The 26809-nt window shown below is 41.9% G+C and overlaps 1 protein-coding gene across 4 annotated transcripts in view; it reads right to left on the bottom strand.

Annotated features, from left to right (window-relative positions):
- Window positions 1–26809, bottom strand: part of Pdgfc (platelet derived growth factor C) — a 183483-nt gene that overhangs the window by 153013 nt on the left and 3661 nt on the right. The window contains exon 1 of one of the 4 annotated variants that reach the window (XM_048364717.1): window positions 23477–24173. The exons of 2 other annotated variants lie outside the window; for them this stretch is intronic. In XM_048364717.1, coding sequence (XP_048220674.1) covers window positions 23477–23591 — 115 coding nt within the window. In that variant the 5' untranslated portion in view covers window positions 23592–24173. Of the gene's footprint in view, window positions 1–23476; window positions 24174–26809 lie in introns of those variants that run through there. One more of the 4 variants, XM_048364718.1, reaches the window with a different exon arrangement.

Here is a 26809-nt window from a genome sequence, read left to right as displayed (position 1 = left end):
CCCAGCCCTTCCTCTGATTTTGTAAAGTCCTATTTCATTTTTTTTCTTTTCTGTGATTTCTGGTGGCATTTGAGTTTGAACCCAGGGCTTCACATAGGCAAGGCAATTTCTGTACTTCTTCAGCAATGACTTCAGCCCCATTTGACATTGATTATTTCTGATGTAAGGTTTCACTTTCTGCGTGGACCACCTTGGGGTTGTGATCTCCTGTTTGATCTCCCCTGGACATGCATGTGCCATTGTATGCAGCCAATGCACTTCACCAGCAGCCAGGATGCCCATGCCACTGCTTCTAGCTATTGAGTGACATAGAATCCTTTGAATTTCCATGCCTGGGATGACCTGGATCCTCTGATCTCTAACCCCCAAGAAGCTTGGATTACATCAGCCAAGTGTACTGCATTTTCTCAGGAGCCCTCATTTCACTCTTATTTCACCTGAGCATGAAATGTATTTAAAATTTTACATTTATAAAAATCAACATATTTGATATTATTTTAGCCAAGTGTTTTTTGTACTATTTGTCATCTGGACCACACAAGGTGAAAGGCATGCAGCAAGGAGGCAGACAGGGCTGGGCTTTAGACAGCCTCCTGTTATGGTTCCCGCCAGCAACCTCCATGACTAAGAATGACCTCACAGCTTCAGTGATATCATTCACAGGGCATGACCTCTAACGCCTACTAGGGTATCTTTTGTGTTTGTGAATTCTCAAGTCTTGAAAATCTCTAGTAAAAGCTCACGTTTCAATTGACAATTGAGAACAATTAAGAACAGTAATATCATGGTGGACATTGGGAAGAGGGCAGTATTGGTCTCCAACCCTCACCACCAAGAAGTAATCAGAACAGAAAACCAGAGAAACAAAAAAGGAGCAAGAAGAAAGTAGGTGGCTGCCGGTCCTGCCACATGCATGCACACATAACATACACACATACTGTGTCCCAGTCACACTGTGCCATGTGAGTTACACGGAGCACCTAATTACACTGATTTCTATCAACCCCAAGTGAATTTCCCTATTCAGAACTCTCTTTGAGTTCATCATTCTTTGCATACGGCTTAGTCAACAGGATCACAGTGAAGTCTGCAGGGGGCAGGTGAAACTGAAGTATTCAAAGTGAAGCATTTTAGCAAATATTATGAAGGCACAAACCAAAGATAAGGACAGGTGTGTTAAGAAGACGTAGGGGGAAGAATGAAACTTGGTGGCACAGCTTTGACCAGAATTTTGGAGGTTCTTCCATCATCTCTACTACAGAAAGAAATAAAGATAGAGACACAGACAAAGACAAATGGAGATAGAGATGGAGATAGAGATAGAGGGACAAAGACAAGGCAGAGGGAGAGGAGAGGAAGGAGAAGTGGCTGTATGAATTTTACTACCATGGTTTATAGCTATATTATTTCTTTCTTTTGAAGTAAAGACATTCCTGAGAAATGACACACAACAACATATGCTTCCATTGAGGTATAACTACAATCATAGACTCAAATTGAGGTCATTCTTATCCTGAGCATTGATTGGTTTTCGGTTTTCTTATACTGAGTCTCCAATTAAACTTAGGGTGATAAACACTAAATGCAGGATTTCTTCCAAAAACAATTAGTGCTCCCTAGGGTAACAGTTTTGTATGTGCTTTATACCTGGAGTTTGGAAGGCATTTACTCTTGACAGTTGAGAAATACCAGTGTGAAGGGGATCAGTGTACTGTACAATGAGTGAGCACACCCTTGGAAAGAAATCGAAGCTCAGTGGAATCAGAAAGCACTCAGAGAGAAATGGCTAGGAGGAGGATGGATATACTTTACTTAGAAAGACAACTAATTTCCCATTTCCTGATCTGCTTGTTTTAATAAACATGATTAGGAGGAACCTTCTCAGTCAATAAAGACTAGAGAGCCCAGTTGCATAGGTAAAGTGGGGGGGGGGGTTGTTTGTTTGTTTTGCATGGTGCATATTTCACACAGTTGTTTACAAACAAACCCCATTGATATACTACCTAGTAGAGCATGTTCCAGCTGTTTCTACATGTGTCCAGGAAGGAAGGAAGGAGGAAGGAAGGAAGGAAGGAAGGAAGGAAGGAAGGAAGGAAGGAAGGAAGGAAGGAAGGAAGGAAGGAAGGAAGGAAGGAAGAGAAAGAGGAAAGAAAGAGGGGGAAGGTGGGAGGATAGGGGAGCATAGGAGAGGAGAGAAAGGGAGGGAGGGAAGGAAGGGGGAGGGAAAGGGGAAAGGAAGAAGGGAATGAAAGCCACCACAATAGTTTCTTGATCTTTATGAGTAAGGCCAGAATATTCAGGCTTGTATTTTGTATTTGTGTGTGTGTGTGTGTGTGTGTGCGTGTGCGTGTGTGTGCGCGCATTTTAAAGAAAGAAACAAGAAGAGAATCCCATAGAGTGCCAGATGTTGGCAACTATCTTCTTTCTCCTCAGACAAAACTCTGAGGTCTTGTGCAAACAGCATTTGTTGTAAAGCGCCCACACCAGCACAGATCATTGATAAGACGGTTTGGGCAGTAAGGCAGCTGCGCTGGCATTGTGACTTTGACCACATCTAGACTCTGGCAGAAAAGTGAGAGCCCACCTTAAATCCTAAGGGAGAAGGGCCACCCTGAGTGCAACACATTCAGCATTGTCATGCTTTCTCTTAGAAGAAAATGTCGCTTGAGTTCTTTCTGACTCATTTGCTTGAATTAGCTTTAAAAACTAGCAGAGCATTGCTTCTAATACAATATAAACTTGCTAGAAAATACTAAATAGGTTTTAGGAAGGAAATTATCAATACCCTCACTCTTCCCCTGGCCTTTTTTGTTACAATAGTAATGATAGACTGTATTTTTCTCTCATCTTTCTACAGATGTAAAAAAAAAAGTTATGGAGGATTACTAGAAAATATTTAAAATCCTATTTCCACCTGTGATTTCACTTAGCATTACTAGGTGAGCATTTCCCATTGGGAGGAGGCCTTTTGATCCTCAGTATCTACCGCATGAGAAACAACAGCTCTATAACTTCTTGCAGTGAGAAGGGTCTCGCTCTAATGGCGGGGCATGGGATCGGGGTTAAATTTATGTAGAAGAAATATCAGAAAGTAGGAACACATAGAGTATTGGTGGGTATATCCACTTCTGAACACATTCAGGTCCTTGGTGACTTCTTTGAGAAAGGATCATTTTTCATTAAGAAACAGAGAGAGAGAGAGAGAGAGAGAGAGAGAGAGAGAGAATCACTTTATTTTCTGGTTTCCTAACACTGTGAAGACTTCAGTATATTCATGATTGTTCATTTAAAACCAAGGCTACTTGTGTAATGAAGAGAAATTAAAAACCATTCATGGCCTTCTTCTGCCTATAAGTTCAATTTCTTTGATTAGCATACCTTGTAGTGGAGAAAGAATCCAATGTTCACTTGTCCCGGACACACTGAGAGCACTGATATCATTCCACGTGGTCATAAAAAGTAAACACACACACACACACACACACACACACACACACACACACACACACACGTCTCTGTCTCTCTCTGTGTCTGTCTCTCTGTGTCTCTGACTGTGTCTCTCTGTGTCTCTGTCTCTGTCTCTCTCTCACTTGCTCGCTCGCTCTCGCTCTCTCTGTGCACACGTTTCTTTATAACAAACTGGACCCAGGAAATTATTAATGAGGAGTGAGGAGATTATAAGCAGCTAAGCCTAGAAGAATGTCTGAGCAGAGAGAGAGCAACCTATCCGGAAGGGAGGAGGGGGGTTTGGAGGAAGACTGGCAGTTTGAAAAGGAATTCCTTCCCAGCCAACAAGTTTTCTATACTGTGCAAAGCCCAAATGAAATAAGCCATAATACTTCACACTTCTTAACCACTGTGCATTAGAAGGAATGACCTCTGAAATCCGAAGGACATCCAGAACAGCACTCATTAGAAAATCTAGTACTGCCCCCGCCCCGCCCCCAGCTGCTCCCTGCAGTGCTGTGTTTGAGGACTCATTTTTGAACATGCAGGCTCAGTCATGGTGGAAGCAGTCACAAACAGAATGACATATTATTTGTAACTTTTGGCTTTCCCTTCAGGAAGAGATAAAGCACATGCATACCAGAAAGTAAAGGCAGTTTTACTGAAAGTATGCAAGCCCTTGCATGCCCAGCCAATACCAACACCTCCTACATCCCCTTTTCAAAGCCAAACATGCTGTTAGAAAAGGACAAAAGTGTCAACCAGAGGTTAACCAAAGAGTTCAAAATGTATCACCGTGTAATGTGCTTCTGTGCACTCAAAGATTATTTTGAGCTAAAGACAACTGCCACCTAACAGTATTGGGAGGGTTATACACTTCCAACATGTAGGAAGAGTTCGGTTCTACTTCCAAAGCCATCTCTTCTCTGTTTACCTGCCCACAAGTTTACATAAACTCTCCAGAGATAAGAAAATGACCCTTATGGCCAGTGACAGAGATAGGAACAGGATGAGTCCATACAAACTGACCTTATTAAAATATTTCTTACCTAACAGTAGATTTTCTACTTTCCCAAAAGTTAACGGCCCTAGGGGCCCAAATCCTCTTCCTTTTATCCTACTCCTTCTGCACAATTTCTCACCCTTTCTTAAAATGGTATAGAAAACACTTCTTTAATCCTATGAAGTCTTTCATTCCTATGAAGTCCTAGTGCATATAAAATTTTAACTATTACTAAAATCCACATGTCTTTTTGTCCTACTATGCTGCCAGCTTATTTTGCATGGCCCAGCAAGTAAAGGTAAGAGGTAGAGAAAAAGATGTTCTACTCTCTCCTATAGTGTAAAAAGCAGTTTGAAAAGCAGTATAGGATTGGGGGAAAATATCTGTTCACACTCACAATCAGATATATTTCTAAAATGTTTATAATGGTTGAATTAACATAGTACTGTTAATTTGCTAAATAAAGAAAAAATTGGCAGAAATATTATAAAATGAAATTTGCTATAAAAATATATTCAGCAGCTCATAATTTTACAGCTTTCAATTGTTACCTACTAGCTCTTTGAATTTCAGAGTGTCTTCCAAGCCTGATTTAGGCATTGTAGATATAACTGCTTCTATTCCAAAGAGGGAGTGAGAAAGGTCAACAAGGTTCATTGTCCTTATCTCTCTCCAGAAGATGATTCAGTGCCTAATGCTCTACCACATATTCCAGGTACTGAGGATAGATCAGCACAAGTAGAAAACAAGTAACAGGCTGCACAGATCTTAGATTGCATTTACTAAGTTTTGAAGTCACTAGTTACCCCTCAGGTTGTAACTGATAGATTGCAGTGTCCTCAATGTGTTTGGTTTTGATTGAACCACCTACCCAGTAGAAAGTTTTACCTGCCTACAGATAGAAGGTAAGCTGGAGTCCTAAGTGGTCTCAGATTCAAGGGCAACAAGATTCTACTCTATCAAATATAGTTGATGTTATGCTTTCCACAAAGAAAGGAAGGCACCTCCTACTTCTATTCCATAGCCAGCTTGGAACAGTCCTCCTCAATTTAAACAAAATTGAACTTAGAAATCCATACCACACTTGATTAGAAAGATTAAAGTCCTTGCTTTCCACTAAAGACTCAGTGCACAAAGGATCAAGTTAAATCTTTCCTAAATCCACAAACAGATTCAGTGCCCAGAAGTTCTCTTCATTTAAAACCTATGGGCCATTGCAAGCATAAATTTTCAGACTACAGGAACTGCCAGTGAAATGCTTAATGCATAGGAAAAATGCTCTTCCCCAGGAATATTTTTGGCCTTAGACTTCCTTCCCCCAAATTAGCATAGTTACAGCCTCAGTCATATGAACTCTTATGGTACGATGTGTGTTAACATGTACACTGAGAATAACATGTACCCTATCTATAGCATAGAATGATGCACTTAGCACAGTTAAGAATCTGTTGAGCTTCAAAATAAGCAAAACTTCTTCTAGAGCCTTCACTAAATATCTATTTTTTCAAATATCCTCTTTATGCCTAATTCAACAGAAAATTCCTGGAACTGTAAGAAATATAAATTTTTAGTTACATAATAATGATAGAATTTGCCTAATCAGAAGTTGGATATTATACACGGATAGACAACAATACTCTCAAGTTTCTTAGTATACTTAGGTACACTAAGTTGGCCATACTTACATTTCCTAAATTACTTTTGTAATGCTTATTTGCTGTCATCCAATCACTGAAGAAGAAGATATCAATATTGGCAGTTCGTCAGAAAATCAAACAGATCTCATAAAGCACATTTTGGAACAAGTATGACTTTGATAATCACTGAAGTCATTGACAATTGAAACTAAATCTATCCATGTTTTCAGATATTAATTTCAGTTCCAGTACAAAAGTTTAAATAACACATAAGTAGTGCAAAGCAATTTTGGTAGTAGAAGAGACCACTTCTTCTGAGTGTGGGTTTCCAAGCTGTTTCCTCCTGAGTGAGACTCCTACCACTGAATAGTCAATGCATTGATCAATTAATGGCCCACAAAAGACAATGACCTTCAGCCTTCCAATAACCATAAAATAATCCCTATTATCTAATAATCTACACTAGACCTAAACACAGAGTAAATGTACTTCTGCATTATTTCCTAGAACATAAATTTGACATAAAAGGATAAATGAAATGCCTATGATCATTTTCAAGTTATTAGGTATAAAGACCATTGATTAACTAATTTGAATAATGGTACAGGAAAGTATACTATCTCTTATCTATATTGAAAACAATTATTTAAAAGAAAGTAGGCTGAATTTTGTCTTTTTAAGGAAACATCAGGGGCAATCTTAAAAATAAAATTTTTGGAGTATGAATCAAAAAGGCAAAGGCACAATGTTTAAATTACTAAACTCAAAAAATAAAATGACTTCTTAAACATCTTGGAGCCTATCCCTTAAATCAAAAAATTTTACACAGTCAAGCTTCATTTGCTCTAATGGGAGTTACTCTTTAAAATGTCTTCTATTCTGCAAGTAAGAAAGCCTTCCTTTCACCAAAAATCTTGATTTTCAGCAACTGGTTGCGTTGAAAAACCAGCCTTTAAGGCTGCCTTACAGAGCCAATCAAATGTCCAGGTCTCTGAAAGACCTTTAGCAATGTGACTACAACCTAGATTATTTTCTAGACCAGTCAATAAAAAGTGTAGCAGAAAACTGTGGAACTTAAAAAAGAAAGAAAGACGAATGCATTCACATTCAGATGGTAAATCCACTAGCAAATGTGATACTATTTTCTACAGAACCTATTTCTAATAATTCCACTATAGTTTCCTTTCCTTTTATCTTTTTCACTGAGGTTGCTCTACAAGCACAGATTACTCAATGTCTTTGTCTTGTAGAAGCAGAGGAAACAAATATGTGCTTCCAACAAAATTTCTGGAGTTTCACTGTTGTTCTTAAATTTTTACAGATGGGAATATTTTAAAAGTTGCTATAAAAAGACACAAAATATGTCTTTTTACCAAAATTATATATGTGTGTTTTTGTCCAAAGAGGTGACACTCAAGCTCTATGGAGGCCAGAAATAAGGCACTAGAGACAAAGATTGAAAATGACCCAACTACTTATGTAATAATAAATGCTCACTGTGCATAGCCAGGATATTTAGCTCCTCCTAGCTCAGGAACTAAGAACACAGGATACAATTGCCTAAATACAATAACATATGAAAGCACAAAGCCATTCTTCATTCCTCATAAAAGTCTTTCTAATTCCGGTTAACTTCGAGTAAAAACAAGAGTGAAGACAGTTCACTCCCCACCCCCTAAAGAAAGAAAATGGATGTGAAAAGAAATGACTTGGTCTCCAGGTCCTTCAATTTACCAAGAAACACAGGCATAAATTTGTGCAATCTGGCCACCACACTTATGTAAATAATGAAAGGTATGGTTTTAATTTGGTTGTGACACCATAAATATTGGCATACTGAGCAAGTACTTCCTGCCATGATTTCTGCATTTTCTCTCCAGGGTCTGCTTCTGTTCTGTCCATATGCCAGAGCAGACTATTTGCCTATAATATCATAGGATCAGAGCTGAGTAATCAACTTCATGTCCAAGAAGAAAAAAAAATGTTTCTTGCAGTGACTTTAAAAAGTAAAAATAATTACAAACAAAACTGAGTTATAAGTTATTGAACATGGACTGTTACCATCTAGTTCTTCTTCACAGTAAGTTAATTGCAAAAGTTCTTTGACATAAAGGTCCTAGCTTAAAAATAATTTTCCTGGAAATGATCTAGGTTTGCTTTCTTGTTGAGGAAATAATTCTAAGCAGTCATCATTATAATTTTGCCCATTAGGTTCTCTGTACACTAATTTTACTCAGTCTAAGCAGAATGAAGGAGGCCCTTCTCTGTATTCCAGTTTAGTTCCTCAAAATAAAGCTAGACACTACTTGTATCACCCAGTTGTGAAATAAGACATATGACTCATTGAAAGAACTTCAACAATGATTTATGACCCCAGTTGACAATGCGACAACAGAACAGGCTGTGTTGGCTCTAAGTATACTGTTTTCTCTTCATTCCAAAGATCTACCACCCTATAGGGCTCTGTACTAAAGGTTATATAGCCCTGGAAAGTTCTAGGAGAAAAGACACGTATGTATGTAAACTCTACAGTATCCATGGTAGATTTGGAAATCTCATGAGACACACCACACTGAGGAAAATGGTGATGACTTGTGATGAGGTCACCACACCATGCAGGCTGGGCCTGGAGCACCAGTGAGCTTTGAACACACACTGTGAAGGATTCCACTCCACGGCTCAATACAGTCACTACCTAACAAACCCATCTACTCGGGTAGCTGGGCTGTTATACATGTACAAATCCTCAAACTTCTGTCCCAGCTCCAGTTTCTCAGTCCTTGACAATCCAAATAATGCTACAAAATGAACAATTCTATATTAATTTCTTTTTTAAAAAATAGATATGAAGTAAGTTCATCGTCCATACAAAATCCATGTGAGCTGATGAACAGTTAATTAGCTGGTTTGTGGTAATTATTTCATAATGTATACATGTATCAAAGCATTACGTTGTATTTTGGTAAATATGTTCAAGTTTCATTTGCCCGTTGTACTCAATAAAGTCAAAGCAATACTTTGAGATGATAAAATAGTAAAATGGAAATACAAAACAAATATGTCAAAAGAAACAATAAAAATACTTCTGATTATTAAGTAAATACTGATTGATGTTATCAGACATGGCTGGAAACATCACCTGTCCAACTGTGTCCTTCAATGGTGCCCTAGATCTTCCAAGGCACATTTGCCCATTCTCAGCCTTCTAAATGAACAAAGGATTCTTCAGTCCCACTTCTCATGAGAAAGAGCTGATTTCCCACTTCTCATGAGAAAAAGCTGATTTCTGAATAATCTGTGTGCTCCTTACAGGTCTATACCTTCAGCTGAGCACTCTGACTCTCCTCCTGTTTGGGGAAATTCTTTTATGCTTCAAGATCTAACTTCGATAGTGGCCTCAGGAGAATCACTACCATCCCTGGAGGTAGAACAGATAGATAGTGGTGACATAAGCATAGCAATGGTAACTATTGCTTCTTACTGGGAACATGAAGTACACACACACACACACACACACACACACACACACACACACACACACATATTCTGCTTTAGAGTGTGACAAGGTCATTAGAATTATATCCACATGATCTCTCTGGGAAAGAACTGGGTCCAAGAAGCGAATTGGTGAACAGAGGTCAGTTCATGGTGAGCAGAGGTCGCCCAGCTATGTGGCATCTTTCACAAAAAAGGCTGAGCTGAGATTATAGCAGACCACTGGAATGGCAAAGCAGCTGTGTCCACAGGTTTGTCCTTTAGAGCATCAGCGTCCCCCGGGATCTTCTTCCAATACAAACCCTCAAGCCCCACCCAGGACTACTAAATCTGAATCCATACTTTAGTAGAATCCCCAGGGCATGTGTAAGTACTTTGCAGTGGGTGAGCAACCCATCCAAGCTTGACTGGAGTATATACAAGAATATCACACCCCTTCCCTCTGAGATCCTAGAAGCCAGTCTGGGCCAGGAGTGCAGAGATCCAAGTCTGTCTGTCCTATTCAGTTCTTAATTGTTCCAAAGGACTAGGCATTTGTGTTTCTGAATTATAAGGATATTTAAATGAGAAGCATCTCTAGAATTCCATATCAACTCAAGACTGAGTTTTAAAAAAAGGTCAAGTTCTAGAGGACTATTCACCATGAGTGGCAGGAAGATTCACTTTGCCCAATAAATTTCATAAACAAAAATGAGCTTGTTTTGCAAAATGAATTCCATCCACATGTTATCAGAAATTATAGAAATATGAGGAAGCCTTCTCTGTCATACAAACACACAATCCTTACTCTTCAAATGTATCCCGAAAATAACTTTTGGAGGTACATTCCCTTGAACAACTGCTTAAAACCTGTATATCACTTTTCAGTGGTTTCCTCCAAAGCTTTACACTTTTTCAGGGCACAGTTGAGCAGATATCAGAGTCAGAAAGAGAAAGTAGAAGTCATTCAATGGCCTTTCTATGCTATTAAGTCCTTGCAACTTCAGGCTTAAATTTGTCTTTTTAACACACATTTTTCTACATTTGTTTACTGTACAATTGATTATACCTCTGACTCTGCATTTGTGAATCTTAAGTGCCTACCAAACCACTTTACTTTACCTACCTATCCCAAACTAATCATCTCATTAACCCTCTAAATGGACAGCCCAAGCCAAAACACCAAATTTGGCATCTTTGCTCTTATATTAGTTACACTTCTGTAGTTGTTAGGCTGGCTTAAATATTATCAACTCCTCTCATTTCCTCCTGTCATCAAATCTGTTTCGAAGCTCACTGCTTCCAATATTTAATTGCCATTTCTCCATTAGGCATTCTCAGTTATTGCTCTATAATTTGCTATGTTGTTTTTATGTTCTAGTTTTTCACCTGTATTCCAACAGCAACTGCACAAGAATGTGCTTGCTATATATTTAACTGCTTCCTCTCCTCTCGCTCTCACTGTAACCTCAAAACTTGAGCCAACAAAAAACAAACATATTTCCCTTCTTTCCCTCTACTTGGAAACCACTTCAGTATTTTTCCTTCATAAAAACCTGGGGTCTCATCATGCTTCTGACCATCTTCTACACCCTCATTGTACTTTTCCACCCTCACTGCACTGAAGTTCAGTTTATTTAGGCTTTTTGTCAACACTGAAAAATTCTACACTCTCCTACAAACCTCCTGCTGCCATATCTCTGGTGTGTTTTGCACTGCAGACTGATTTCTGTGGCTTTTCTCCCTCTCTTCCTTGCCCTCCCTCACTACCTGCCATAAGGCTGATCTTTTTTGTGTCCTTTCCTGGGGATTTCTTCATTTGGGCTTTGTTTTTTTATGTCCAACTTCATTTTTTGCCCTCCAGAAACCTTCATTCTGCCTCCATCTGTACTTCAAGTATCAAATCAAATTCATCATTTGGCTGAATAGCTGGGGTGGAAGGGCTGATAATGAAGTTCACTGTTATTTTCTAATAAAAGAAGTGCCACAGTATTCTTTCTTTTGTGCCTCCAATTTTGAATGACTCTCATTGAACCTATATTTTTGAGATCACATGCAAAGCAAACCACCTTCCAGATGATTTGAATTCCCTACCTTTCCTTCCCATGTCCTAAAATCCTCCTGGGTGTCTGGTTCTGAAGATTCATGCTACACATCTTCCCAGGCCCTTTCAAAGTCTGCCCCTGCCAGCAACTTCCCTCTGCCTCTTTTTATGGCACAGCTATAAGTAAACTTGACTTTCTATGAACGTCCACCAAAACCATACCACTGTTTAACACCCAATACAGCTATCTTATCTTCTTCTGTAAGTACACACGAATTGAAGGCGGCAACTAAATCCTCTATAGTTCAGATTCTAAGTGTTCCCCAAAGGCCCATATGGTAAAGATTGAGTCCCCCAGAATGATGCACTTGAGAAGTTGTAAAATGTCTAAGAAGTTGAAACTAGTGGGAGGTATTTAGGTGAATGGGAATATTCCAGACTCCTCTTCCTCTCTTTTACTTCCCTGAGCAGTCTGGCCAACCCCTACCAGCGGCATAAAAGCAATGAAACAACCTGGTTATGAACTAGGACTACCAGGAACACCAGGAACCAGAATACTCCTTTCGATTTTTTCATTCTGTTGGTAGTACTGGGGTTTGAATTCAGGGCCTGGAGCTTCTTAGGGAGGCACTCCATCATTTGCACCACACAGCCTCATTTTGTGTTGGTTATTTTTTGAGATAAGATCTTGTGTTATGCCCAGACAAGCCTTGCCTTCACTCCAGCAGTTTTGCTTCTCCCATGGCTGGGGAAACGGGAATAGGAATACATCACTGCACGCAGTTAGTGACAGAGATGGGGTCTCTCAGTCACTTTTTCTTTGGGGGGTGTCGGGGAAGGGGTGGTCTTGAACTTTTCTATACTGGTCTCTGCCTCCTAGGTATTTAAGATGAAAGATTTGAACCCTACATCGTACAACAAACAAGTGACCATATCAGTTATTTGTATAGTGACAAAAAGCTAACTGGCGCAAAGTCAAGTTGGATTTTGCAATTTTCCACAAGGCCTCATTGTTTGAGGTAGGAATTAGTGTTCTTATTAGTGCTCATCCATGGTATACATCTCAGTTCTAAGCGTACTTACAGAGAAGAGTTGCAAATACACAGGAGCTAAATAGATAAGTAAGACAAAAATTGGAAATGGCGTTTTCAAGTTCACACAGAATCTAACTTAAGGGGTGACTAGGTTTTTTTCTAATTGAAGGCCATCTAGCCTTAAATTAATCATTGAAAAAATTGTTGTTAGGTAAACAGCAAGTCACACATTACACAGGAACTATAATGTCTGCCATTGTCAGTTGTTTGTGAAACCTGTGGAGTCAGAGCTGTTACTCCCGGCTGCCAAACTCCCAGCAACAGCACTTTCAAGTTGCCAGCTTGATATGATGCCATCGGCTTCTGAAGCTTAGAAAGGCTAATTGACTTTCCCTGAACCTTTCTTACACAATCACTCCCTTTAAGAAGCAAAGGAGCCAACCAGAATCGAGAGGAGCCGCTGAATGAAGAAATGGTAGTGCTGTAGAAATTATTAAGAATCCTTTGCTCATTTCAGTTTCCAAGTGGACTCCCAACTTCCACCGTTACTTATTGCCACTTCTACTGTGCAGAGCCTCAGGCTTCATGTCCTCATCCGAGCTCCACTTACTGACTGGCCTGGCACACTCCCCATGCCCAATTTCAGAGAAGGAAAATTGATCTTGTAAAGCAATAAAGAGGCTCTACTCAGAGCAGACAGCTTGACACAGGACTTATTATCTCTTCTCCAGTAATACAAACGAATGTCACCTGAGGTTGGTTACAACAGTGGTTTTATTACAAGATGGGCAGAGTTAACAGGACTGTAAATCATAACTGCCATTGGATTTCTATTTTACAGAGTTGTGATGAGTCTAATTTTGTACACCAGGGCAATTATTTTACAATTAGTTTAGACATGTCTGAGCCCAGAAGGAAAATTTTAATTTCAATCATATTTTCCTTGAACAGAACTCAGTGTGATCTAAAAGCAGAAGTCACCTATAGATTTTCAAACACTGATTTCCAGCCATTTTCCAAAGTTGACCACATTTGTAAACTCCCAAAATTTTAGGCATATTTTTAAGCTTCCCTCTATGAGAGCAACAGTAGGTTTTATGCAATAGATAAAAACAAACCAGTACACAACCAACAAATAGTGGTGACCTCATTCTCAACATAGCACACATTCACTATCCTATAAAACGCCCCACACACCCCTGAATTTGGACTGCAAATCTATCACTTAAACATCTACTAAATGACCCAATTTGTTTACATGGCCCTGTAGCTTTTTATGGCCTTTCCATAAAGAAGTTATTACATCCATTCCCTTTATTTTGTTTAAGAGTGTTTGAATGAGCACCAGAACCACAAGCTAGTTAAACAAGCCTTCCTTAGATGGACGTGGTCTCATATAATTCACCACTACCGGGGACGTATTCGGAACAATGTTTGTCGTTTGGAAACACCACACATTCCCACATGCCAAAAGTATTTCCTGTGCTTTGTGCCATTTAAAGGTTCAGCAGATATAGTAAATAAGTCCTCCTTTTTCCATTTTTCCAAGGAAAAGTGTGAGGTTTGCAGTCCTTCCAGAAGATTTGCACCTCTGAGTGTTAGCTGTGGCAGGTTAACCATTCAGACTGATCTGCAGGACAAGACTCCAAGGGAAATGTGAAATCCAGACACCCTAATTGATTTCCTAGGATGTAAATGTTAGTTCTAAAAGGAAACCATTTTAAAGCAGTTAGTTTAATGCGCTGCCCAACTGATGCCTATTAAAAGTTATCGGTATAGATTAAAAATACATTTTCTAACAGGAAGAAAAACATTATTTTCTAGGAAGCAGAGAGACGATTTAATTCCTCATTTTCGACTCTTGGGCATGCCTTTAAACTTCATACCTGCTAATAGTCTCAAGAAAATAGAAATGAAAGCTACTTTTTAGAGGTTATTTAGCTTTATCAATTAGATTTCCAGACTCCACATTTCTCTTCTTATCCTGGCCTAATTTTTTCACCTGGAAACTTTGCTATCTTTACATTTCTTATTTTCAAAACTCAATCAAGAGAGTTTTCACCCAAATGGTCAACATAAAGAAAAGATACGGTTTACTCAGAACAGCTGTATCTCAGACTTATACAGGTGCTCCTGAGATTGGTATTTCTATAAGCTCAAATCTTTTGCACTGGGCTGAGAATGTAGCTTAGCAGTTGATATGTGCTTGCCTAGCATGTATGAGGCCCTGGGTTCGATTCCTCAGCACCACATCAAAACAGAAAAATCCAGAAGTGGCACTGTGGCTCAAGAGGTAGAGTGCTAGCTTTAAGCAAAAAGAAGCCAGGGACAGTGCTCAGGCCTTGAATCCCAAGCCCCAGGACTGCCCCCCACCCCCAAAAAATCTTTTGCACCACCAAGACAACACATCCATGCAGAGATCCAGGCTTCATACACATTGTTATATAAGCAAAAGCAAAGTCAGCTGTCATGTGCATAGTCATGGAGACACTGCTGTTAATTACACGAGAAGCATCCTATTTAATTATCAGCAATAGGCATGCACTACAACCATGCATTCTGCCACCAGAATATCACCATCTCTGGCTATAAATGTGCAGACCTGTGCTATTCAGAGCAGCTAATGTACAGATCTGCTGCCCACCTATCCATAAATACTATGAGAAATTCAGGTCAATTCATTTTAGCAATTTTTTGTGTGCTAAGGGATGGTGTCCAGGGCCTTACACATGCCCTGCACATGCTCCACCACTGAGCTACACCTGGCTCCCAGCTACATTGTTATCTGTCCTCAAAATGGGCTACCTAATGATATATCACACACTACTAAGCGTTGTTATGGATTGATGCTATGTTCCCTCCTTTCTTAAACAATTGACACCCTACCTGCCATGCTATCTCTGTTAAAAGTATGATAAATCAGAAAAAACACCAGACTTGTTCTCTTCCCCAGACCTAATAAGACATTTCCAGTAAGAAAACTGAGTATTTCTTTCTCTGATTTGTTGGTATCTTATTCACATTTCAGCAAGCGTTTCCTTTTAGTATGCTGGTTTTAAATATGACCTGCTGCCATAGGAAAAGAAATGAATGCTCTAGTAACCCTCATCATACTTTACTAGTCAGCCCAGAGTATGACTGTGGGTAGCAGTGTGGGAAACAAGCTGTGATTGATTCCTCAGTGGAAAAGAAAAGATAAATAAAATGACTGTTTAAAGGACAGATGTCCTTATAAGTAGCCAACAAAAATAACTTGGAGAGACAACATGAGATAAGTCCCAGGAATTAGACATAAGTATAACGACTGTTCATTGAGGGTTTCTCGTCTTGGTAGTGACTCTGAGGGCAGGTGCAGAAGCCAGCCAGGCTGACAAGCACAGGGTCAATCTGTGCTTCAACATGGAGATGTTTAAAGGAGTATCCACTCATGAACAAGTATCTCCTAGAATGCAAACAGCATAAACTTCAAAAATTGGTCTGCTATCCAAGAGAGCATATTTACTAACAGAATTCTGTCATTTCCGATCCGAAAGTACCACAAGGTGTACATTTTATGTACACAAGGGACTAAAATAACTCCACTAAAGAAATGACACTGTCAATTGATTACAGACTGTCCATTAAACTTGAAAATCCTTTCTCTTAGGGAACGTTAAGACTCCTTGTTTGCAATGCAAAGGCTTCACTACACTAAGTTGGTATGCTGGGAGTTGTCTCCCTTTTTATCAGCCTCATTCTGCATGCCATCCATTCTGTGAATGAAGTGTGAAAATCCTTCTTTGTTTAAAGAAGGCAACAGAGACTACTATAGCCAGAGGCTTAGCCTATGTGCTGGAACCCAGGCTGTGGCCAGTTCAGAACTTCCAAACATGCCTGGTGATTGAAAGCAACTCCAGTGATGAGTTCTGAAGTGGAATGGACATGATGCTCCCACAGAACTTTGCACACAAAGTGAATAGATGATAGTACTGCTCTCTTTCTCAGAATCAGTCCTCAGCATCAAGGAAGCTGAGACAGGAGGCTCCCAAGTTCAAGACCAGATTGGGCTACAAAGTGAAAATTTATGTCCAAGAAAAGGATACGTAAGGGGGACAGGAAGTACATCATCTTTTCTTCATGTTCCCAGATCCAAAGCAGACAGCACAGAGCACAGGCTCATAAATATTTGCAGAATGAAAACAAAATCCTGCTAAAACATTAGACCATTTAACACATAAACGAAGAACCACCTGCCCCTTGGCTTGGAGTCAGATCTAGGTGGAATCACTTCCCAGCTGTGGGAACTCAGCTTGTGTTTACGCATACCTCCTGGGGATGTCCACAGATAAACTGTTTACTATCTGCAAACACTGGGCACAAATGTCACCTCTTAGAGGAACTCCCAGCAGCTATGAAGCTTGCACAAAGATATGAGACTCACCCACTTACTCCCAAATGATACATCCAAATAGAGCTGGTCGCATGTTTATCATGCTGGTTCTGGCTTTATTATCAACACACCCTGTAAAACATAGCTACACTCCTTGGGCACATTTATACTAATGTACTTTGTGTGATCTGAGGAACAGTACACTCTCATCGGACTAAGATGTATGCTATGACTCAGCTCTTATTTGAAGATGATATAACCAAGTGCAAAAGCACCATAGTTTGTAAATGAAAAAGCAAAAGTAGTGAAGCCAGTCTAGCAAAGATGGTATAGCTTAGAAAGATATGCAAATGTCCAAGAAGGAGCCTTCCTAAGTCCAAGAGACTAGAAATGACTCAAGGAGAACATGAAGTGTAAGGCCAAGTCTGATGACAGACCAAGCTACTGGAACTAATTTATAATGTATTCTCAAGAAGGAAATGGAAAAATGAGTGTACCATACCAAAAATATCACTCTTAACAACTTAGTTTTAATAATAAAGGCAGTATTACAGCTCCTCTGTATGATTTTTAGCTACTTCTGGTTTAAGACTTAGGAGCTTCACAAACAAACTTTTAAAAAGCTAAGTTAATAACCATTTTAGGTAAACCATGGAAATCCACTGCTGTAAGTTTATTTGCTGATTCTTTTGACCTTGAAGAGTCGACAGCTAATGAATACTCTATAAAGTGTAGGATAAATAATGTCGATGATCACTCATTAAACACATTTCAGAAAAGTACACTGTGATTTCTAGAATTCATTACTCATGATTATTCACTAATTTCTATAGTATTTCTCATGAACATTTTACAAAACATCTGGTCACATAAAATGTTGAAATCATTTCTTCAACAATAAACAAAACTCTCATAAAACAAAGCCAGCCAAATTTAACCTTCTCCTCATCAATTAATAAACCAGAATATTAAATGAATACTCTCTATGTACCTAGTATTCCCATTTAACAGGATTCTAGCATTTAAAAGCAATGATGCCACAAGCACCATTTTCAGTCATCTGCCAGATTTCTCTACCAACAGAAATAACTACATCCGCCAGAGAAACATTCTATGTAGTAATTCTGATTCTTCTGGGATTGTTTTCCTTAGTGTTCTTACAAGTTAATTGTTCAAGAGCAATGGCTCCCACCTTACCTCACAACCTGAAAGAGCATACAACCCTCCTACATAATGCTGAAATACTGTCATTTTTTAAAAAGTGTTTGAATTTTGACATCATAACTCCATTTGCCTAACATACGGAATAATATGTTACCACATTAACAATGTACTTACTGTGACTCTTAACCTATAAGAGTGACCTGCACAAAGTCACTTCTATTCTCTGAGGCCTCAATTTTCATTTTAGTTAGGATTTAGGCACCTTAGGTTCTCCCTGCTCTAACATCCCAATCACTACTTCATGCTGATTTCCATTTGTTGATGGTACAAAGTACACATGAAAAGATGAAAAATACATTTCTGAGTATTTGCCATCCATTCACAGTTCTTAGAGTCCTTAGTCCAAGTCAAAGTCCCATCCTTAGAAAACACAAGGCATGTCAATGGTGCTTTGTAGGAGAGTCACAACACAAGGTCTAGGAAACTTAGTCACTGGCTTGGATTCTGCTCACTTGGTGACCTGATGTTTTTGCCAAAGTTTTAAAGTAATAAGTAGTCTGGTGAATTCCAACACTACCAAATCTATTTTCCAGTGACAAAAGCCAACTGGTGTGTAAAGTCAAAGACCAATAAGATACTTTGAATCAGGCCCACTGTTTCGGTAGACACCATTGTTTTATTGTAGTAAAGTGTTGCATATTCAGAACAATCCCAAAGACACTTTCTAGGCACACCATATTAGACAGACCATGTTGCAGTTGCTATACCTCCTAGAGAGAGCAAGTGGGAAACCGTCTGGGCTCACCAAAAATGTGTGCTCAATGGGAGGAGTAAGAAGAGGTGTAGAGAGAAGGATGAGTAGACAATGAAAGAACAAATAAAAAACAACAAGACTATCAAAGCATGGTAAGTAATGTGCACATAATTAGCCTTGATGAGACAGTGACGGGGATCCAATTTAGAAAGCATGGTCAAACGAAACGCCTGGTATCTAGGGAGGTGACCTATTCAATGTAGACAACAGAAGGGTACGACCAGCACAAAGACAAGCTGGTCAGCCTCGCCACAGCATCAGGTTAGAACTGCAATTCCATGCCTGAGCATGGAAGTTACAATGAAAGGAGCTACAGGACAAAAGTCAGCAGAAGCCATGCGCTACCTCATTCTAGGTCCCTCAATTTGAGGGTAGGCTGAGGTAATAATAGACCTACTCTTGCTATGTATCATGCTCTCAAATAAATCTCAAATAAAACTATCAGAAACATTAAAATGAGTTTAAGTCATTGAAGCAACTAGAATTATGACCACTTTGATCAAAAGCACACTTATGTTAAAACAAGAATTTTTTTAGTATATAAATATCTCAATTCATTATCACTTAATATATCAAAATGACACACTTTTTCTTTTCATAAAATATGTGAAAGGTTGAAGATACAACTTATCTAGCACTAGAAATGTGGAAACAGAAGCAAACCTGAAGAAAACAGGTAAGAAAGAAGTTTCCGAAAGATGAAAGAAAGAGTCAAGGCTAAGATTTAGGTGAGTGAGACAAAGCTCTACGAGGTGACCCTAAAGTCTGACCCTAAAATCCAATCCACTTACAACTAATGAACAAATTTAAACTAGTTCTTAGAGCTTCCTATAGAACTTTCATATATTCTAAATTGTTGTTTGCAGTTAAATATGGAGTTTCTCCGGCTAAATGTAGAAAACTATGATTGGTATGGGAGGAAAATTTAGCATATAACAGAGTGAGCCTATTGTAATCCATTGTGAAAAATAAAATTCATCATTACATAATGGTGCTTTACTTATTCGATTTCCTCAACTCTTCTCCAACACAGCAGAAAACCAAGAGGAACTAAAACAAAAGTCTCTAAATAACAAAAATAAATGTCACAAAGGTCATGCACTCAAACTTACAGACTAACTTCAGGAAAGTCCCCTAAGCCTCACTCAGAGTTTACTTACTCTTAGACACTATATTAAAGACATGAACATCTGTTTGGTGATTAAATAATTTTTGAGCTGATATCTAAAGAGTCAGGACCAGGTACAGTTTTGTTAGACATGAGCACTTACTTGCACCAGTAGGAAAACAAAGCTAGCACTAATAAAGGCGAATGGCATACCTTGTAGACCATGATCCCCAGGGCAAATAGACCCACAAAAGCCTTTGAAGAAAAGCACACACACAAAAAAAAACTGATAACTGGAGGTAGCCCTAAAGTAAAAGGCATTTCTCAAGTGATAGATAAGTTCAAATCATTCCTCAGTGACGCAAAGTAGAACAGATATCACTCCACCATAACTTGTTATTGACATTTCTTTGGGTTGGATGCAATGGACACAATAACTTGGAGTTGTTTTTCTTTTTTTGCTTGTTTCTGAACATACATGTGAATCATTTGGCTATAAGTGAGAAGCATTACCTCAGATCTTAGTCATTTCATGGTAGTCATTCCCATCTGTAATCAATACTAATTGATATCAATGTTTTTCCTGTAGATATATGGGAATTTCATAGGTCAGAATCCATCCAAGAAATGCAATATTATGCTTAAAGTAATGTGAAGAATGAAGCACAATACCTAGGATTACACTGAGTGGTAAAGCACTTGCCTAGCAGTCATAGACCTTAGGTTGAACTGGAGGATAAAGCTGTGTTTACAATGAAGTACAGTCCTATAATAGGTCAAAATCCAGATAAGTAACAATTATTTTGAATTATGCCGACATAGTCCAGTCTAAATGCAAAATATCTAGAGTTGGAAAATCATGTACTCAATTTTTATTCAGGATACCAAATTGATATTGAAACTGAGCAGGTTTGGGTATTTGATTGAGTAAACACCATTGGAGAAAGCAGAATACTCAGGGAAAATGGAGAGGGATCCAGGAAAACAGATATAAGTTCACCTAATCACAAAACACCAATTTGCATTTGGCACTGGAAGACCTTTCACAAAGTGACAAGATGCACAAACTTGGACCCATGGTATTTTCTATGAGGTATCCTTACTAGAAGATAATTTGATAATCACCAAACATACCACCAGCATATCAAACATCAATCACCACCCCGTGTGAGTTTTAACATCAAAGAAAAGGAAGAAAGTGTTGTTATTCAGCAAAAATAGTCACATTCTAGAGGGATCTTCCTCAATACCCACCTGCTATCCTTCAATTCCGGAACCTTCACACAAACATCAACCTGAGCATGTGCAGAAAAATAGCTCCATATTGCCCCCTAGTGCTAGCTAGTCCCATTTCTCTTTAGGCTAAAAACTTACAAGGTGAGTAGTTCCTCTACTTACTTCCTCCTGCCAATCCTCCAAGAGCTAAACATAGCCTACAGATTAGAAAACAACCAGGCTATTTTTGGCATCATACATCTTAGGAATGGAAATGGACCAGCCTGTAATGGCAACAGAATGTGTGTACACTGGCTGAATGAACTCACCTCTCTGAGGGTGTGAACCTACTCAGTAAACTAGCCTATGACAGAAGGCTAAAAAAACACTAGAGAAAACTGTGAGATAACTCGGGGGCCAGAAAACAAGATGGTTCACAGCATGTGTATCACAACAGAGAACGACTTCCAGGACAAGGAGAAAGTACAAGTAGCAAGAGAGCTTAGACGCCAAGCTACTGCAGTCTGAGAGATGACATAAGATCCCAATAAGGATCTAGAAAGACAGAGGCCATGGGAGACCATGCACTGTTGTTGTTATGGAAAAGCTTGTCTACTAAGAGGCAACATTTTGAACTGAACATTTATTTCCCATAAGAAAGAACAAAGGTTGGTCTGATCTGCTTCCTGACTGGGTCCAGCCAGTGCTGTGGCTCCTTTGATCACTTTCCCCAGCCCTCTGCTGGTCCTGTGATTAGAGATAGAGCTCTAGGTTGCCCTTTGATCAAGGAGCCTGCAGGTGCCATGTGCCACTACGTGAGCACGTGGTGAGGAACAACCACAACAATATTGACTGATAAAAGGTGATTCTGTGTCTGGGCATGCAAGCAACCAAGACAAATCATGTCTATCAAAGCCCCAGGAAGCCTTATTTTATCTGGCTTTTGTACTCTAGAACTTTCTGTGCTTTCTTAACATTGGGCCCTTCTTCGTGTTTAAATCCAGACCAGCAGCTTTGAAACACTCCATGTATAAAGAAGTCCTGATGACTTTAAAAACAGAGTTCACTCTGCTGGCATTTGCCAGGTATGCAGTTTTTGTTCATCTCACCTGGTTTAGAGAAATGATAACATCCTTGTATTGTCAACAGCAGACATCAAAGCAGAAAAACACGAACCACTTCTTTTCAAATAACAGTAAGAACCACCACTGGTAAACAAAGTGTTTAATATTCTACTTTTAGACAGCCTACATTCACATTGTGGTTTCCAGGGCGGTCTAAAATTTCTATTTACAAAGAGTTTCAAAAATGACTTCATAATGGTAGATGAAGAGAAAAAGAGTTTAGAAATTGAATGATGTAAATCATATGGGGTTCAGAGGCTAAGCAAATTACACACCCCGAAGCTTCCTTGGCTTTATGAAAGGAGCCTTTCTCCAGCTCTGCGCAATCCCAGCCCAGAGGAACTTACATTGGAGAGTTTTCTAAACATTTCAGGTACACTTGAAAAGCTGAAAGTAATTCTCATTTCCTATGCAGGATTAAGTCGCTTCCAACATACACAAAATAGCAGTCATTCACTAACACATACAAAAAACACACCACCAGAAAGGTAAGCGCAAAGGCACGCTTACCAAAAGAAGAGGGGGGGAAGAGAGAGTTCAAAAGAAATACATATTTTGATCCCCCTGAAACACGTCCACGCCGCGTGTGGAACTCGATAGCTCTTATCTGATTGTGAGTGGATGCCTTGAGCACTTAGGGTTTCAATGACTGCGCTGATAGGTGTCCTGAAGTCCCCCTGGCCGCCGCACCCGTCCCCCCACCCCCACCCCCACCCCAAAAGACAACCTCTGACTAAAAAAGCAAGCCTGTCACGACGACTCATTCATTGTGCATTCCTTTTTTTCCAGGCAGTTCTGGAACAACGTGGAAGTCTGGCCAGGCACAGCCCCCGCGACGTGCCTGGCACTGACATGCACACTCGCTCCCAGGCTGGGGCTGCACGCGTTCTGGGCAGCTCCGGGTGCCGAGCGGGCCCCCTTTGCACGCGGACGCACGGGGCGCGCGCGCGGGGCGCGGGCTGGTGGGCGCCCAGGGGCGCGGGGCGCGGCGCGCGGAGGAGGCGGGCGGGCGGGCGAGCGCACCCCGGGGCAGGCACACTCACCGTTCTGCTCCTTGTCGCTGGAGAACTGGAACTTGCTGCTCAGGTTGGACTCCGCCTGCGCGCCGAGCCTCGCGGCCAGGGCAGATGTCAGCAGGAGGAGGCCGAGGAGGAGCATTTGGCTGACGGGGGCGACGGCTCGCTCGCGGCGGGCACTGGGACGCGGCAACTGCGAGCCTCTCACCGCCGCCCGGGGCAGGCTGCACCGGGGAGGACGCGCCGAGCCTTCTCTGGCAGCGCAGACTCGCAGGGTAGTTTCCACATAATCCCATCCAAAACTTTTCCCCGAGCCCTCCGCCGCGTCTCCAGCTTGTTGAAAAGGATCAAAGCAAAACCTGGACCTGAACCAGTTCCCCAAGGTTTAAACAAATCCTGCGCTGTGCCGCCGTGGTGGGGGCTGGAGGGGGGGAGGAGGGCGGCGGGGGAGGGAGGAGGGGGTGGGGACGCCGAGGAGCGGCGAGGAGCCACCGGCGACCCGCGGGGAGCACCTGTCAGCGGAGGGGCCGGCGGCGAGCCGGGGACTCCGGGGTCGCGCCGAGTCCGTCCGGGAGCCCGGGCGGCGGGCGAGCGCTCGCGGATCAATCACAAAGCTGCCGGGGGGATGCGGCGCCCGGGGCGCCCGCTCCCCGCCCCACCCCCACGTCCCGGAGGGGGAGGGGAGGAGGCGGCGCGGGCGCTGCGCGGGTCCCGGGGCGGGGGGCGGCGGCGGCGGGGCGCGCCGGGGGGGGGGGCGGGGTGGGTGGGGGAGACGACTCGCAGCCGGGGGGGAGGCCCGCCTCGGCTCCCCCGGGGGTGCGCGCGCGGGCTGCGCGGCTCCGGCCCGCCGCCGTCGCTCGGATCCCGGCACCTGGCTGTGGAGTTTTGCGCCACCAAGTTCAGCCGGGCCGGTGCGTCGTCCGCTCGGGGCCGCCGCGGGGAACCGCAGGTCGGGGACGCGGGGCCGGGCCGTCCCCCCACGCTCCGCCGGCGCTAACCTCGGGGCGCTGCGGCTGCTCCCTCCACTTGGCCGCGGAGGGAAGAAGGCCGGGCCCGCCCGGAGGACCTCGCTTGTCCCCTCCCCTTTCCACCTTCCCCCCCCCCCCACCGGCGCGTCGCGGGCGTGGGGGGGCTGCGCCTCCGTCCGGCGGGCGGCCGGGGGTCGGCGTCGCCGCGGGGGCCGGCTTGCCAGCTGGCCGTCCAACAGGTGCTGCAGCAGACGGGGTGCTGCGGGGCGCGCCTCCCGTGGAGCCCCAAAGGCGCGGCGAGGAATGCCGCCCGCCCGCAGGGGCCCCCGGCTTCCTCTCCACCAGCCAACCCCCCCCCCCGCCCCCGTCGCCCCTAGCCCCAAATAAGGAACATTAGGCCTCGGGCGGGTGCTGCTGCAAAAGCGAGAAGTGGGGAAGAACTTGCTGGACTCCTCCTCCCGGCTGGGCAGCTGTGACTCCTTGCTCAGGGTCGGGGATCCCCACTCCCCAGGGCCTCTGCCAATAGCACTAGTGGTGGTTTCTAGACTAAGGGAAGAAGGGGCGCCGCAGTGCAAAGTTTCCCCCTTCTATGCAGCTCTGAAGTAGGAAGAAGGGAGGAAAGACAATAACATTCATTCAGCTACTTTAACAACACCCTATGTGTTCATCGCTCCCGGTGCTAGGCACTTAGACTGTGGCAGTGACCCCAGGCAAAAGCCCCTGACCTTTCTAAACTTCAGCACTAGGTGGGCAGCAGATTAGCACCAGGTCCCAGCCCAGCCCCTGGAGTGGAGAGGGACCTACAAAAGGGCAGTCCCCCCTCAGCCCCTGGAGACAGGCTTGCTGGTGACTGGGCTTATCCAACACCAGGCTGTCTTGAGCCCTGGTAATGGAAGGGCTGGCCTCTACACTGAGAAGGTGGGCAAAGCACCCATATCTGAACGTGGCCTGGGCCCAGATATACATTGTGCGGTTCATGCTGAGCCCTCAAGTTCTTAGGAGACTGTCTAAAGTGATAAACATCAGCACATCAGCAGAGCCTGGGTGGCTCCATGTGCAAGGCATCTGCGCTCCACAGAGTGGAGGGGGTTTCCTTATAGAGCAGCAGAAAATCCTTGGGAATGTGTTGAAGGCACAAACACCGACTCAGGATGCTATATTGTTAGAGGGGAAGGTTCCTGGGATATATATACTTGTCATGGGACACAGAAACAAAGACAACAATGTTCACAGATCAAGATGTTCCTAAGAGCAGGCAGGGATGTACAACCGGACCAAATCCGACACTATCTTTTATCTGTGTTGCCTAAAATGTCGCATCCATTCCCTACTTGGACACTGTCCTAGTCTTCTTTTACTTAAAACTTGGTTTTTGGGCCTGTCCCTGGTTGCTCATGCCTGTAATCCTAACTATACTGGAGACTGAGATCTGAGGATCAAAACCAGGATGAGCAGAAATTCAAGAGATTCCCCTCTCCAATTAAACAGCAAAAGTCCAGAAGTGGAGTTATAAATCTAGCCTTAAGCAGAAAAAGTCAAGCCAGATCATGAGGCCCTAAGTTCTGCCCCAGTACTGGCATCAAGAAGTGGAGGACAGGAGGCTACTACAAATGTTATTCAGTGGTGTAACATGTGTTTAAACATGCAGGAGGTCTTAGGTTCACTCCACGGCACCAAAAATAAAATAAAATTGAACTAGGGTCAGCTCCTCTTTGTAAATCTGTCCAGTTCATTTGTTCTTACTCTATCTTCCGAGTGCTGTAATATAGAGGCAAATCAATTTTTTCCTTCAAGAAGTTTTGGTTAGTGGACTTAAGGTTTATTATTTTATTCATGTGTAGTTCCTCAATATTGGTGCAAATCCATATTTGCACAAAGTATTTCATAAATTTGTGATGGAGATTGCTCCCGATTTTGATAGCATAATGAGACCGAAAAGGTGAGCCTATGAATCCATTTTAAACTATTTGTGATATAATTTATTATTCTTCAGTCTGTCTAATTTTCGAAGTTTAGTTTCCTAATCAGGAATTGTCTCTTTGAGCTTACAGCCTATTCACATAGTTGAGTTTCCTGACCACCCACATAGGGTGTATGTGTGTGTCTGCAGAGTTAATCCATTTGCTCTCATGAGATTATAGGGGCGATGACTGTGCTTTATTCTGTATCATTTCATATTGGCTAGAACAGTGCCTGGCACAAGGGGATAATAAATAAACATACTTGACTGACTGACAGTTTTCTTTATTGGGCTCACTTACTTTCTCCCTGGAATTTCAGCAAGAAGGCTGTACTTGAAAAGTTACAGATGATCTAAAATAATACTCTACCTCTCCCTTTCACCTCATCCATATTCCAGAGATTGATTTGACAATTGCCTTATAAATAAAGC

The sequence above is a fragment of the Perognathus longimembris genome, chromosome 16 (genome assembly GCF_023159225.1).
Source record: "Perognathus longimembris pacificus isolate PPM17 chromosome 16, ASM2315922v1, whole genome shotgun sequence".
NCBI classification, from domain to species: Eukaryota; Metazoa; Chordata; class Mammalia; order Rodentia; family Heteromyidae; genus Perognathus; species Perognathus longimembris.
This window is presented reverse-complemented; position numbering and strand designations above follow the sequence as displayed.